Below are 15,000 nucleotides of genomic sequence, written 5' to 3'. Positions count from 1 at the left end.
TTTGAAAGTAATAACGTTTCTACATTCTGCTTGAATCACTTTAGAAATCATGTAGCTATGTGTCTTCATCAATAGTCCTATCCATGCGGCTCCAGGCCTTCGAGGCTTACGTAGTGTCCATACGGCTAGAGATGACGTCAGTGAGCCAAGTGATGCATGTGCAGATGAATGAAATTGAAAAGTTGGGGTGCAGCCAGATGCCGTTTGGCGAGGCTGGCCGTTTGTGGACCGGGCGACTCACCGAACACGATGAGGCGCGTGTGTGTGTCGGTGGAGCCCAGCGGGTTCTGCGCCGTGCAGCGGTACATGGAGCCGTTGAGCTCGGCGGGCACGCGCTCCAGGATCAGCTCCTTGCCATCGCGCTCCGTGCTGCCGTCCAGCAGCCTGCCGCCCACCCGCGTCCAGGTGTACAGCGGCTCAGGAAACACTTCATTCTGCCAGGGGGGACAAGGGATGGGTATCAGCATGTGTAAGGGGAGTGTGTGTCAGTGTGTGTGGTGTGTGTGTGTGTGTGTGTGTGAGAGAGAGAGAGAGAGAGAGAGAGAGAGAGAGACAAAGAGAGATTGTGTGTGTGTGTGTGTGTGTGTGTGTGTGTGTGTGTGTGTGTGTGTGTGTGTGTGTGTGTGTGAGAGAGAGAGAGAGAGAGAGAGAGAGAGAGAGAGAGAGACAAAGAGAGATTGTGTGTGTGTGTGTGTGTGTGTGTGTGTGTGTGTGTGTGTGTGTGTGTGTGTGTGTGTGTGTGTGTGAAAGGTGTGTGTGTGTGTGTGTGTGTGTGTGTGTGTGTGTGTGTGTGTGTGAGAGAGTTCAGAATGAGTTTAGGTGTGTGTGTGTGTGTGTGTGTGTGTGTGTGAGTTTGTTCAGAATGTGTGCATGCAGAATATGTGTATATATATATATGTGTGTGTGTGTGTGTGTGTGTGTGTGTGTGTGTGTGTGTGTGTGTGTGTGTGTGTGTGTGTGTGTGTGTGTGTGTGAGAGAGAGTTCAGAATGAGTTTAGGTGTGTGTGTGTGTGTGTGTGTGTGTGTGTGTGTGTGTGTGTGTGTGTGAGTTTGTTCAGAATGTGTGCATGCAGAATATGTGTATATATATATGTATGTATGTATGTGTGTGTGTGTGTGTGTGTGTGTGTGTGTGTGTGTGTGTGTGTGTGTGTGTGTGTGTGTGTGTGTGTGTGAGTTTGTTCAGAATGTGTGCATGCAGAATATGCGTATATATGTATGTATGTGTGTGTGTGTGTGTGTGTGTGTGTGTGTGTGTTTGTGTGTGTGTGTGTGAGTGAGTTAGTGTGTCACAGAGAATTGTGATGAGTGTAGTGGAGGAGAATATATTTTAGACTCCTGAATAAAAAAGAGGCAACTTCAGAGGCCTTCAGCCCTACCAAACCATGAATAATACAATCCTTGACATGACAAGTTAACGACATTAAACTTTAAAAAGAGTTTGGAATGAAAAAAAATCCTCTGTAGAGAATTTCTCCATTTAGTTTGACACATTATGCAGAGTGTGGCTTTTTAAACTTTACGTTTCACATTCAAGGATGCATCGGAGGTGCCAAATTAACTCCTAATGGAGTTGACTGCAGATACACATTTGAATACAGTCAAATAGGAGATAACCACTGACCAAACACCTTCAGTGGCAGTGCTGGCATAGCTTAGCATTCAGAGGCTAGCATGTGTGTAGCATTTACAGTAATGGAGGTTTTTAGCGATCACAGTGACCTCCACACAAGGGCGAACAAAAGGAAAAGGTGTTATTCATATCAAGATTTATTTTTAAAAAGGGGAGGGATGGGGGGGAGGGGTCTATGAGGCACTAGTGGCTTTGGGCGCATCTGGCAATTCACAAACACAAGGTGATGGATAGCTTGTGAAAGGTCATGCTAAGACAAGCGCAACCGCCTCTCGTTTTCTTGATCCTGCCGATTCAGTGAGGGGGAGACATTCCACCGACCCCAGCGGCTGCTACACCGCTGCTAGCGGTCAGCCGCTGCTCCACCGAGGACATTAAACAGCAATTTCCTACACAGCAACAACGACCATTTTCACGAGGTGCATTGGAAAGACATGGAAAGCCCACAATGTCTTCAGAATGGACTGAGGTCTCCTTCCCTTGTCACCTCTTAATCTGGTTAAATCGCCTTTCGGGCGACCCTGCGCCAAATAAGTAAGGAGCTGCTGGCTGGTTGCGCAGGATCCACTTGACAAGATTTACTGCTCTATTGTGACCACATGACCTTTCAGAATGCCAAAGATGCAGAGCTGGAATGGCAATGTAGACCTCCAAACATACACACATACACACACAAATACACAAACACACACACACACACACACACACACACGCGCGCGCGTGCGTGCGTGCACGCACACTACGACAGTGGTGAGATGATCTTGGTAATTTGAAGGAGGTCAAGTAGCATTGGGTCACATCAAGATTAAAAAAATGGAAAAGCCTGTGATAGGCTTTTCTTGTCACATATCCCCCATTGGTCTTAGAGCAAATAAAAAAAAAATCATGTGCTGTGCAAGAGAGAAAAAGATGTACATAGTGGAAGGAAAATTTCAAGAAAATATCAAATCAAGTGGCCAAAAAAGAAGCAGAGAAAAAGGACATTTGAAACCAATCTGTTTAAGTGACGCTTTAGAGACTGAAGAAAAACAAAAGGGGATACAGATCTTTTGATATATTACCACAGCAGAAGCAGGAAAAGATAAATCACACTTAACACCTATTCTATATCCTATGAAACCCCAGAGCCTTGATAAAGCAGAGGATAAGGGAGAATTTCTGTCTATATATTTTTTATCTATTTACTAACCTGTATATTTGGATAACAGGAGACATATCCTTGCTCCTTCACATTCCAAAAGCTCCATTCACAGGTCCCAATTAGCTGCAATACCCAGTCAAGCCTGTTTTATAATGACCATTCTTATTGACATTCAAAGATGTTGTCTATAATATATATACAGAATACATATACCAAACTGGGTGCAATATACACACACACATATTAGATCTGTCAGAAGTGGAGGAGAGGTGGTGTACTGAACAGAGGCAAAAAGAATACAAAGCAGTGTCTCCTGCTCTCATCTCAAAAGTAATAATGCAAGCAGGAAAAAAACAGAAGAGCAACGAAGAGAACACAAGACCAAACAAATGTAGAAATGACGTGATAAAAAAACAAATCTATCCTCAGATTAATGCCAAAGGGTTTTGCCGGGGAGAGGCCTGAAGGCAGCGAGGATGATTTTTCACGCCAGCACATCAGTGCCCTATCCTCTTCCCAACCTGAATACCTGTCTCTAAGACCGTCACTGTCTCGTTTGTCCCACGGAGATGGCAGGATTTTGTCTCTGCAATGTGATTTTCTTTCCCTCTCTCTCTCTCTCTCTTGTCTTTTTTTCCATGAGGGAAGGATTTTTTTTTTTTGGCAGACAATGATAGTTCCACAGTGACAATCCCTTTGCTTGACTTCTCCTAGGTGGAGGCTAAGGGGCTACTGAGGGAGTAAATCCAGCCCTGCCTGACAGGCAGACAATGCTGGCTAGCACGATACACGCGCCTGCTGGCCTGAGTGAGATTGATGGGTATGCTTAACCAGATGAGGGGGTTGGTGGGGGGTATGTGAGAGGAATGAAACACCTGCAAAGCTGCAAAGATGTAGATAAACAAAGCACATTCGGTACGGGCGATTCATTTCCAATCAGATCCCCTCCGATGCCTTGTGGCAGGGGGATGGCAAGCGTAAAAACAGGAGGCGAGGCGGATCTCCTGAGCGGAGCATTATCATTACACAGCGCTCAAAAAAAAAAAGACAGAGAGAGAGACCAAAAAAAGAGAAACTCTTGCCTTGCCAACGTATTCCACCCATTTACAATCCCTGACTGCCTGTGATTCAAATAGAGACTGACTGATTGGGATCATTTGATTTATTGGCTACGAAGCTGTAAGGCTCCCTGAATGGATTCCACAATACACACACACAAACACACACACACACACACACACACACACACACACACACACACACACACACACACACACACACACACACACACACACACACACACACACACGGTAAAGATGTAAATCTGACAGATGTGTGTGGTATATTGCTTACCCTGGAGTTCTAAGAATGGCCTGTATAGAAGCGAGCTGTGATTGCTGAGCAGGCTTAACTGTGCATTTAGCCCTCTTGGCTCCGCATATCCCTGGCTGAACTGGGCTCCGGGTTTCACCACCCCATGCACTTACCACAGGAGCTCCTACCTGGAATCCTTGAACAGTGATGCGCACTGTGTCCCCTACCTTCGCTCGGGTTGGGGTCATCAGCAGCTTGGGCCCCTTAGGAGCCGCTGAGTAGAAGAGAGAGAAAGAGAGAGAAGAGTGAGGAAGAGAGACAGAGAGACAGAGAGAGCAGGGAGAGAGAGAGGGGAGGGAAATGAGAGATAAAGGGACAGTGAAAAACAAGAAACAACAGTGGACATCATCTCTCCCCCCCCCCCCCCCCGGGCACAACATGACAGCGGCCTCAGCCAGGGACCAAGTTCACATCCCTTCCGCAACAATGAAACAAGCACGACGACAACAAGCGAGGCGAGCGCCCCATTCTATCAATTAAAGCGGCTTCGCCACAGCTTCACAGACGGCAGGGTCACGGGCCTGAGATTCTTAAGGTCACAGGCCGGCAGCTGTGGGGATTCAGGGGCCCTTTCATCCAAAAGGGCGCCGGCGAATCGTATTCCCCCAGAGAGACAAGGAGCTAAATTGGGTAGATACTCATTACGAGGGAGAAGAAACAGGCCGTGCAAGGGAGCAGTGTGGAGGCGGCGAGATAAGGAACACTCCGAGAATTAAATCCCTTGTCTTGTATGGACGGAAGCCCCCAGATGGGTTTAATTTGGTCCCAAAGAAAGGATGAGAGTGAGAGAGAGAGAGAGAGAGAGAGAGAGAGAGAGAGAGAGAGAGAGAGAGGAAGAGAGGAGAGATAGGGAGAGGAAAGAGAGAGAAAGAGGGTGAGAAGAGAGAGCGAGAGAGAGAGAAAGAGTGAGAGAAAGAGTTATATTGTGACCTTTTGAAGAGCCAAAGATGTCTTGAACACGGAGGGAGATAAGTTGTCGATTTCACAACCCTGTGAAAGTGATGAGAGGAAGTTTCCACAGCAGAATTGTCCCTGACTATTATAGGGAGGCAGTGCCAAGGCCAAGAATGATACGATACAATGACCAATTACTCTTTTTTAACAGAGAACTGGCATGGCGCACTTGACCAACAGCATCAAAAGACAAGAGCAAAAGACATGGGCATCAATGTAATCAGTGGACGTGAAAGAGCCAGAGTAGAAAAGTGGAGCCAGAGAGAAGGAGTGGACAATGGGCTAGAACTAGGACTGGGACTAGTGACCAGTATTAGTATCATTACAGAATACAACAGGACTAGGACTAGTGACCAGGACTAGGATCATTACAGAATACTACAGGACTAGGACTAGTGACCAGGACTAGTATCATTACAGAATACTACAGGACTAGGACTAGTGACCAGGACTAGTATCATTAAAGAATGTAACAGAATAGTGGATCATCTCCCAGAACATTTGTCCATGAATTTAAATTGTAAATTTGGTGCTGTAGATTCATCTGTAATGCCCACCCACCAATCCTCCCCACCCCAATGCCACTCCAGTCTAAGCCGGGTATGAGTGTATTAAAACAACAAATGATGCTTTATACCCATCAATCAAATCCCAAGCTGTCCACCAAGGCTAATGAAGCAGTGTGTGGTGTTAGGCTGTTAACGATTCCCCCCTGCTGCTAGCCAATGGATTGTGATTTCCGTACCCACATGCATAATGGCGATTGAAGATCTGCGTTATTGACATAAATCATGTCATGGAGGAGACCCCTGCAAATAAACCTCAGCTGTCTGCTTTACTCTCAGTCTTTTAAAATAGTACAATAAAAATAATACCATCAAAATTAAATTGGGTATTAGTGATGGAATCAATGGGGAGCAGAGATGGATGTGATGTTGCATACAAAAGAAAGATTAAGAACCTGTCAAACAAGAATCAGCAGTCAATGGACACACTGATTTGTCGGGCGCGGGGTGGGGGTATGGTGGGGATAAGAAACACAGCAATCTTGAAAGCAGAGAGAGGAAACATTGCGGATTGACACAACTCTCTTCACCAAGTGCCAAGGCTTGACAATCAATATGGCCTTCTGTCCAGCCTTCAAGCATGCCAGGTCTTTCTCGAAGCATAATAAATACGCTTAGTCCAATCTACTCTTTGGACTCATTGAGATAAGCAGCAGCAGCACGCCCAAAGATTTACTCCACGGAAACTATTTTGAGCAGACCTGTCACACAGACGTCACACGCGACTCCAAGCTGTTAATACAGGGGAGGGCGATGGCAACGGTAGCGCGTTATTGTCAATGGACGCTCAAGAGAATTCTAGGATATGCTCCAGCACGAACAGTTGGCCTCCCACGTCATCCGTTTTGGTTTTGTGACAGCGTGCGGTGCAAACTTGACACCCGGTGGCCCCCGCCGACTGGCCGACCGGCCGGCCAACAGGCCGTGGCCACACAGCGAGCCCAACTGTCACGTCCCTGGGGTTAATGCCAGTCTAACATTCTGAATGCACCGGCTGGCACTCTCTCACAACACCGCCACGCTGGGAATGACTTCTTCAACAGCCCTCTTCAGCAAACCTCACGCTTCTTCACTACTCACTTCCAGCCAGCGTCTTTGCACTATAGGGGACTTAACTAAGGCTGCTCATAGCTTACTCTTCCCACTGCCATTATAGGCTTGAGTTTAAGCAAGGCTTTTGTAGAAATTCCATTTGAATTGATTTGCGGGCAAATTTGAATTGATCAAATTTGGAATTGTTATGCAATATTTCATTTTATTCATCCTTTTCATACTTTGTTTTCATTCTGTAAGTTCAACTTTTTTCAAATTCCAAAAATAAAATGAATTGCAAGGCATATTTATTATGTCAATGTGCATTTTCATTGATGATGTTCATGTTGTGCTAACATTTCCTGGACAACAAATTTGCAATCAGCAGTTCGAAGGCCACGCAGGGAGGAAATAATCTCTAGGGACAATCACGGCACGACGACCTATCGCCGAGCGGAGTCTCTTCACAGTACAGGCGAGAGCAGGCAAGGTTATTACAGTAGTCAAACATTATGTCTGCACTTGTTACTTGGTCAGAATCTACACCCTACTGCTTCTTTTTTTTGTCACTTGCAATGTTCCGCTATACCGGACGAGAAACATTGCACAGTAGAATTGCATATTTAAGGGATTCAGTGTGGACAGAGAGCATTTGGACGGTCGCATGTAGTTAGGACAAGCTGTTAGAAATGAAGGGGCTGACAGCACAACCCTGCAATCAGCAGCTCCATGGCAACACTTGTCTCTCCGCTGTATCAAGGCTTCAGAGAGCACACCATGGAATACAAAGACACTTATGAAGACACACAATCTGAAGTCTCCTACAGGGCAAACAAACATATGCAAGTGCACACACACACACACACACACACACACACACACACACACACACACACACACACACACACACACACACACACACACACACACACACATGAGTACGCACTTCTGCAGTGCACACATACACAGGTGGGCACAACTACAAACATGCACAAGCAGAAACACATCCACGCACACACACACACACACACACACACACACACACACACACACACACAGACACAGACACACACACCACACACAGAAAGAACATTCTCATTATCATCACTCTCTTGTAGCAACAGATCATTTCCTTTCACTGTGTGTAAGATTAAGACTCAAGCACTGCTTGATTCGGCAGAATCAGAGAAACTGTGGCCCATGCAAATCCTGGGTGGTGAGGTGATGTTTAATTATAAGAGGGTGCTGGTTTCATGAATTCCAAATCTGGGGCCCTGTCAATGACTGATAGACAAGGGATTTGAAGCAGAGGCTGTGAAGAGAGAGAAGGGGAGAGACAGAGCCAAGGAAAGAGAGAGAGAGAGAGAGGAAGAGAGAGGAAGAGAGAGAAAACATAGCTTTGCTGGCATACTGCAATAATAAGGATATTGAAGTAGAGCAACTATCACTTTAAACCTGGTAGGAGTGTGGGAGTCCATCATGCGCAGACACACACACACACAAACACACACACACACACACATAGAGAGGGAGAGGGAGAGGTAGAGAGAGTCACTGGTTGGCTCTAATGAATATGCAGTGAGTGTTATAGCGCTTTGGTTCATTGTCAAGCTGTCCTCATCTGCTGTGGGAATATTAAAACGCTGGGAGATGTATCATTCCTGGCCACTGCCATGACTCGCTTTTCATTTCCTGGGCAAACGCAGGTGAGCAAATCACATAAACCTCGAAGGCCACGCAGGGAGGAGATAATCTCTAGGGACAATCACGGCACGACGACTGTCTGCCTATCGCCGAGCGGAGTCTCTTCAAAGTACAGGCGAGAGCAGGCAAGGTTATTACAGTAGCCAAACATTATGTCTGCACTTGTTACTTGGTCAGAAAATATAAACATGCTCATGGTGAAAATGCTGAATAAAAACAGCATAAAAGACACAAGGAGATGGTTTTGAGAGATTGTGAGAAAGTGGAAGACAGAGATAACTCCACGCTGTCCACACCGTTTTTCCACCCTCCGTACAGCATAATGCACTGCAATGGGGAATTCCAATTCACAGTGTTAAAATAACTCCCACCATCACACAACCCGTCCCCACCCCCTAAGCCATTGGCAGACTACAGCCAGGTTTTTTGCGAATGCTTTGAATTTTAAGCTTGTTCCAATTAAAATCAACAAATGCACATTTTCTGTTCGCTATTCTCCGGACGGCAACGGAGACAGTCTGAGGCAGCACTCTGTGCTCCTGCAAAGCGAGTAGCTACTGTTAAATTAATAGCTTGAAAAGCCGCAGACAAAAAAGCTCTGTCAAACTATGAAAGCCTGTGACAGTTAGCAAGGCCTTTCTCTGGGGCACCACGCTCAGTGCATTTTCCTTTTTTTTCTTTCGCCAGCTAGAGGAGTATGAGAAAGATTGCTTGCTCTCTTTTCACTCTCCTTCTTCCTCTCTCCCTCTCTCTCTCTCTCTCTCTCTTGTTCTCTATTTTGCTCTTCAGAGCACAGGCAAATGCAATTTTCCCACACCAGTGTGCCTTAAAGCTGTTTGTCCTTGGTTTTAGTGTGTCGTCAACATTTTCCGTGAGCCACTTCTCCAGCAGGCATGTCGGGCCAATGCTCTCTCTGCTGCTCTGCATAAAGCGCATGGGAGCTCCAGGAACAGATTGGGGGAGGTCACAGTGTTTGGAGGCCAGGGGTGAGGGCCACGCGAGCTGGCAGGAGGACGATGGGGAGGTGGGCCGGGGTGGGGCAGCGGTGCCAAGGGAGCGGGATGGGGATCAAACACACACACACACACCAAACACGCACACACACGCACACACCACACACACACACACACACAGACATACACACACACACACACACACACACACACACGCACACACACCCACACACATTTGATTTTGGGCGGCGATAAGTCGCAGTCTCTCTGGCCAGGTATGTGTCTGGTCCAGCACATGCACAAATTCGACTCTTTAATCCTTGAATGTTGCCTCATCAAAAGGATGCCTTAACGACACAGTGAGGAAAATCCCTTTCAGCAAGCAACATAACTCTAGCCTGGCTCCGCCAGCCTGCAATCTCTGCTCATTTTCATTTCAATGAAATACTAGTCCGGTTCCTCTTGCGTTGACATTTCCTGGATGCCGGGCCAAACAGCAACGAGAGGGGGGCGGTGTTAGATTCAAAATTGCTGTGGTAAATGGTAGTATCACATGCAAACATAAAAAATTGCAGTTAGAAGAAAATTATACAGCAAAATTATATAGCAAAGGTAAATAGACTGTTTCCTGACTGATGATGCAGTTTATTATCCTTATTATTGATATTATTATTATTTGTGAAGGTTAGGCGAAGAAGTAACATTAGAAATCCCTGTTCAATGTGACTGGTTAGGGTTGCCCAATGATTTTAAAGACCAGATGCACCGCAAAAATACGCTTGTCAATTTGTCTCCATCTCCCCGGGGACCAAACTAAATGCTTCCGTAAAAGTCTAGTGGGGCTAGTGTGCCCTAGTGTTTCGGTGTCCCTGGTGTCCCTGGAATCGTTGAGCAAAAAGGAAGTTGAGGGGAAAAAAAATTATAATACAAAGTCTACACCCATTACAAAACATTTCCCAATGGAGGGTACCAAAACTCTCTCAATGAAGTGAAACAAAGTAGTAAATCTAGTGGGGCTTGGTGTGTGTGTGTGTGTGTGTGTTTGTGTGTGTGTGTGTGTGTGTGTGTGTGTGTGTGTGTGTGTGTAAAAGATGATTGCGGTAATAAGTGGTTGTCCTTTCCTCTGCGACACACTCAGTGCTGAAAGGTTTGTGCATTCCACAGGAGAAAGAGAGAGAGAGAGAGAGAGAGAGAGAGAGAGATAGAGAGAGAGAGAATGAAAGGGAACATGAGTGGGAGGGAGAGAGAGGGGGTTGGGTATGGGGCAGAGTGGGGGGCTTGCCCACACTTGGCACCACGGGTGTCCGCTGGCAGCTGCACTCTCCTCTTCCCGACCCGCATCCGCCTCTCCACTGTCCGCGGTGCTCCCAGTGAAAAAGAGCGAGTGAGAGAGAGAGAGAGAGAAGGAGAAAGAAAGGGAGAAAGGGGAAGGAGAGCGGAGTCTCTGTTTATCTTGTCAGTGACACATCACTCGTCCTCCCTCTCATTGCCACCAGTGCGGGGAGGAAGAGTGGCATGGCGGTGCCCGCCTTTGAAGTGATAATGGATTCCGCTGGAGGCCATCTTTGTTTTAGCGTTAAAAGCAGAAATTGGCGCCCGTGCACTCAAGGCAGTCATTAGCCATGCTGCGTTAGCGTTAGTAGTGCTTTGCACTCCTCTCTATTTGCAGTTAAACAAACCAGCCCTCTGCATTTAACGACAAAAACCCAATACGAAGAGAGCGGGAGGTGTCTGCCGTAAGGTTTTGTAAAAATAGACAACGGGCTCTGACGCAGTTGGTGCGGAACCGTCAAGTCCAAATGTGTTCCGCGGCTCCTCACTTGGATTGCTTAATGTGGGCTGACTTTTTCAATAACGGTTGTAACTTAACTCAATCTAGCATCAGACATTGCAATGAATTAGACTGTCAGTCACTCACGGTTTTGCCTTCTGCCTTTAAAACCAGCAATCTGCCTGGCTGTAACACAATTAAGGCTCAAATAGAAATCAGTGTTGTTCTGAGTGCATCTGTCAGTGCTGACATAAGTGGGAGCACTCAGGGTAACATGTGTGTATGTGTATGTGTGTGTATCGTCTGAATAGGCAAGGACAACATGATATAGGGCTTGTTTGTGTGTGCGTATGTGCGTGTATGTTGGTGTGTGTGCATGTGTTTGTGTATTTATGTGCATGTGTGTATTGTCTGAAAAGGCAAGGACAACATGACATAGGACTTCGAGGTCTGCGCAGTATAGACTTTGCAGTCCTGCTCCTGCCTGCATGGCCGGATTATCATGACCACGGGCCCTGGGCACAAAATCAGAATGGGACCCCCTCCCACCCCGCCAGCACACACACACGCACGCAGGCAAATAGCCAACAAGCACACAGTGTTTACAGCGCCCTCATAAACCCTCAATCTAACAGGCTACAGATACGTATGTTTTGGTGCTGTTTCTCATGGATTAGCCTACCATTTTGAAAAAGTTTGAAAACTGTTAAAAATTGGCAAAACATTGATCATCTAGCCTACAAGCTGAAATTTGGTAGCCTAATGGATGGAATTGTAGACAAAATTGTACACAAAATCGGGGATTTCTCCTTGAGGAATTTTTTTGAATTCTGGCAGCTAATTGAACGTTTTTCACGCAATTCTGGACAGAAACGTTAAGCTAAAGACAGGCAAGCTGCCCGTCTGGCTCATCCAAACCACACACTGCATGCGTGAATCAAACACTAACAACTTGGACACCACAATAAATGAGGATACCCATAAATAAATCTGCACTGATAAGATGTTTAATCGACAGAAATCAATTTCGTTTGTGTAGGCTATCACCTAGAAACTAAAGTCTTTCTAAGCAGCCCATCAGTGGTTGTCAAAGCTGCTGTAACCTAATGGTTGTGCTTTAAGATTAGTGAGTCTGGCCATGCGAGCACTCTCACGTCCCGTTACCTGCTGATCCAGTAATATATTCACCTTTAGCTTCGTCTCTGGTCAAAACGTGTGTCATATTCATAGCATGTAAGCCTTGTCTGCATTAGATTGCAATCTATACCTGGCATTAACAAACACAAATGCGCTCGCTCTATGCGTAAAGCCACTAAATTATGTGTGTGCTTACTGCGCTACACTCAAAAGTTTAGACATAAGTAGATTTTGTGTTTGTAGGTTGTTGAAGTGTGGACTAACTGCTCAATTGTGTTCAAGAAACCGCTACGTTACCTAAAATGACATCTCCACACGACGAGTAGCCTAGTCTGGATGTTATGAACTGTTTCGACGTGATAGCTCGCCTTCACTCACTGAGCGTGTCAGTGTCAAAGCTGACGGCAGGCAGCATTTGTGCAGGCAGCTACAGACATGGTTTCTGACGTGATTTAACATAATATTTTGATCGAACGGGTTGCACAAATCTGCATATGATTAGGGAAGTGCGGACTGTCTTTGTAACGTGATCAAACATAATATTTTGACTGTGCCCAGGGCCCCTTACTGGTCCTGTGCCTCTGGGCAAGTGCCCAGTTGCCCTAATGGTTAATCCGGCCCTGCCTGCCTGCTCCTACAATATTCTGTCCTGCTCCCACAAAAATGTGTGATTTCTTGTCATTATGTCCCGCTCCCACCAGCTAAAGCCCACACAAGATAGCTATGCAGGAGGGACTTTCAGTTCTGCTTTCTGTCTCGCAAAAGGAGCACTTGACTCCACACACAACTAAGGAAGAGTGCCAGATGCCAGTTTCTTGGTTCTGAATGAAGGTTACCTGCCTACAAGTGGTGCTCTCTTCCTCCATCCTTCAGTTAGGCTGCTTGAAGCCTGTTTTTTTTCTTCTGCCAAACAGAACATCCATCTGAATTATAATTATGTACACTACTTGAATCATTTCTATATTTAATTTTATGCACATATATATTTTGAGGGAATCAGCTCCTGCAAAAGCACCTCTCTCATCCCACCAGCACAGAGCTTTCAAAACTTGTCCCGCACCGCACTCTATTCTACTCCCACGGAAGTGCAGACCTCTAGCTTATGTGTGTATATGTGTGAGTGTGTGTGTGTGTGTGTGTGTGTGTGTGTGTTTGCGTGTGTGTGTGTGTACTCACCCAGTATAACCTCTGTCTGCATAGGCATGGAGAGTGCCGGGTGCTTGACCTCGCAGCTGAACAGCGCGTCGTTGTCCACCTGCGGGTTGAGTGTCCACGTGAGCTTGGCCTGCACCATGACCGAGCCGTCGCTCTGCGGCACGTGAGTGCTGCTGAAGAAGTACAGCGGGTCGGTGCTCTGCACCCAGCGCGGGAACTCTCGGTTCACCACTGTCTCCGGGATCACCTCCGTGGCCGGACTGGGCTCGTGGCCGAGCGGCTGCTGACCCGCCGTGAAGCCGCCCCGGGGCTTCGGGCTCTCCGTGTACAGGCGCCCTGGCCGCCCGTCCGGCCCCAGCAGCGAGAGCGACTTCTGCAGCTTGGTGTCGTCCAGGTCCCGGCTGATGAGTGGCCGGGCCCCGCGCACCGCCGCCGAGCCGCCTCCTCCGCCCTCGTCGCCGGGCAGGGTGTACGAGATGACCTCTATCAACTCCCCATCCCGCTTAAAATACACCTGGGAGAGAGAAAGAGGGAGAAAGACTTGAAATGATAAGGCTCCATCTGCATTGTGAGTAGTTTGGAGATATTAAGCTACGTTTTAGAATTCCATAGAGTTATATTGATAAGTGTAACAAGCCTCTTTAGAGATAATGTCCTAAAACGCATACAACTTCTCACTTTATGAAGTTGTCAGAAAATAAGAATATGTCAATAACTCAATTTTTGACAAAAATGTCAGATAGCAGCTTATAATGTAATTCTAAGGGGACGATATGTGCATGTATGTATGTAGAAAGTGAATGTAAGAAGACTGACATATACATAGATAGGTAGATACCGGTACACTGGACAGAGAGAAAGAGAGAAAAAGAGACAATGTGAGAAGGACAGAGAGAGAGAGAGAGAGAGAGAGAATTAGAGAGAGTATGCCTGAGAGGATAAATGCTAAATTGAAAGGAGAGATAAAGTGGTGGCATTAATGAAAAATGAGTAAGGCATAAAGACGGCATTTTACAAGCAGAATAAGAATAAGATATTACATGGCTATGCAGGGCTTTAAGCAATGATTCTGAACTATTTGATGATATCCTAAATAGCTTGTGCCTCCATAATACTGCTATGGGAATCTATTGCTATTGCTGGTAAACCATTTGACTGGATGTCTTCTGCAAACCTCTTATATTAAGATCAAATATAATACCCCCCCCCCCCCCCCCCCCCCCCATTTTTACATTTTGAGTTTTCTCTTCCCTATGTTGATGTACACAGTGTAGAAGAGTGGAAGAGCCGAATCCTGCGTCCGCTCTGGGACCTTTGGACATGTGAATTCAATTTGCCCAAGATCAAAGAGCCATTACTTTACACACACTGCATATCGGAGGGTCCCCGGGTTGGGATTTTTTTCTTTTCTTTTTTTTCCATGGTGCCCTCTAACATTTGTGTGTGTGTGTATGTGTGTGTGTGAGTGTGTGTAGTAATTGTCAATGCATGCTTTGATTTCTACACAACCTCAGGGGCCACTCTCTCTACTGGGTAAATAACTGTAATGAATGTAAACAAGTCTGACGTAAGCCGGTGCC

General features: G+C 46.3%; 1 protein-coding gene across 2 annotated transcripts in view; it reads right to left on the bottom strand.

The window, feature by feature from the left end:
- igsf21a (immunoglobin superfamily, member 21a) overlaps positions 1-15,000 on the bottom strand; it is a 208,573-nt gene that overhangs the window by 8,613 nt on the left and 184,960 nt on the right. The window contains exons 6-8 of one of the 2 annotated variants that reach the window (XM_042090358.1): positions 13,442-13,934; positions 4,262-4,362; positions 242-434 (exon numbers count right to left, since the gene is read on the bottom strand). In XM_042090358.1, coding sequence (XP_041946292.1) covers positions 242-434; positions 4,262-4,362; positions 13,442-13,934 — 787 coding nt within the window. The remainder of the gene's footprint in view (positions 1-241; positions 435-4,261; positions 4,363-13,441; positions 13,935-15,000) is intronic. The other variant, XM_042090359.1, reaches the window with a different exon arrangement.

This window comes from Alosa sapidissima, chromosome 4 (genome assembly GCF_018492685.1).
Source record: "Alosa sapidissima isolate fAloSap1 chromosome 4, fAloSap1.pri, whole genome shotgun sequence".
Taxonomy (NCBI): domain Eukaryota; kingdom Metazoa; phylum Chordata; class Actinopteri; order Clupeiformes; family Clupeidae; genus Alosa; species Alosa sapidissima.
Note: the sequence above shows the minus strand (reverse complement) of the source record. Positions and strands in the feature narration are given on the sequence as shown.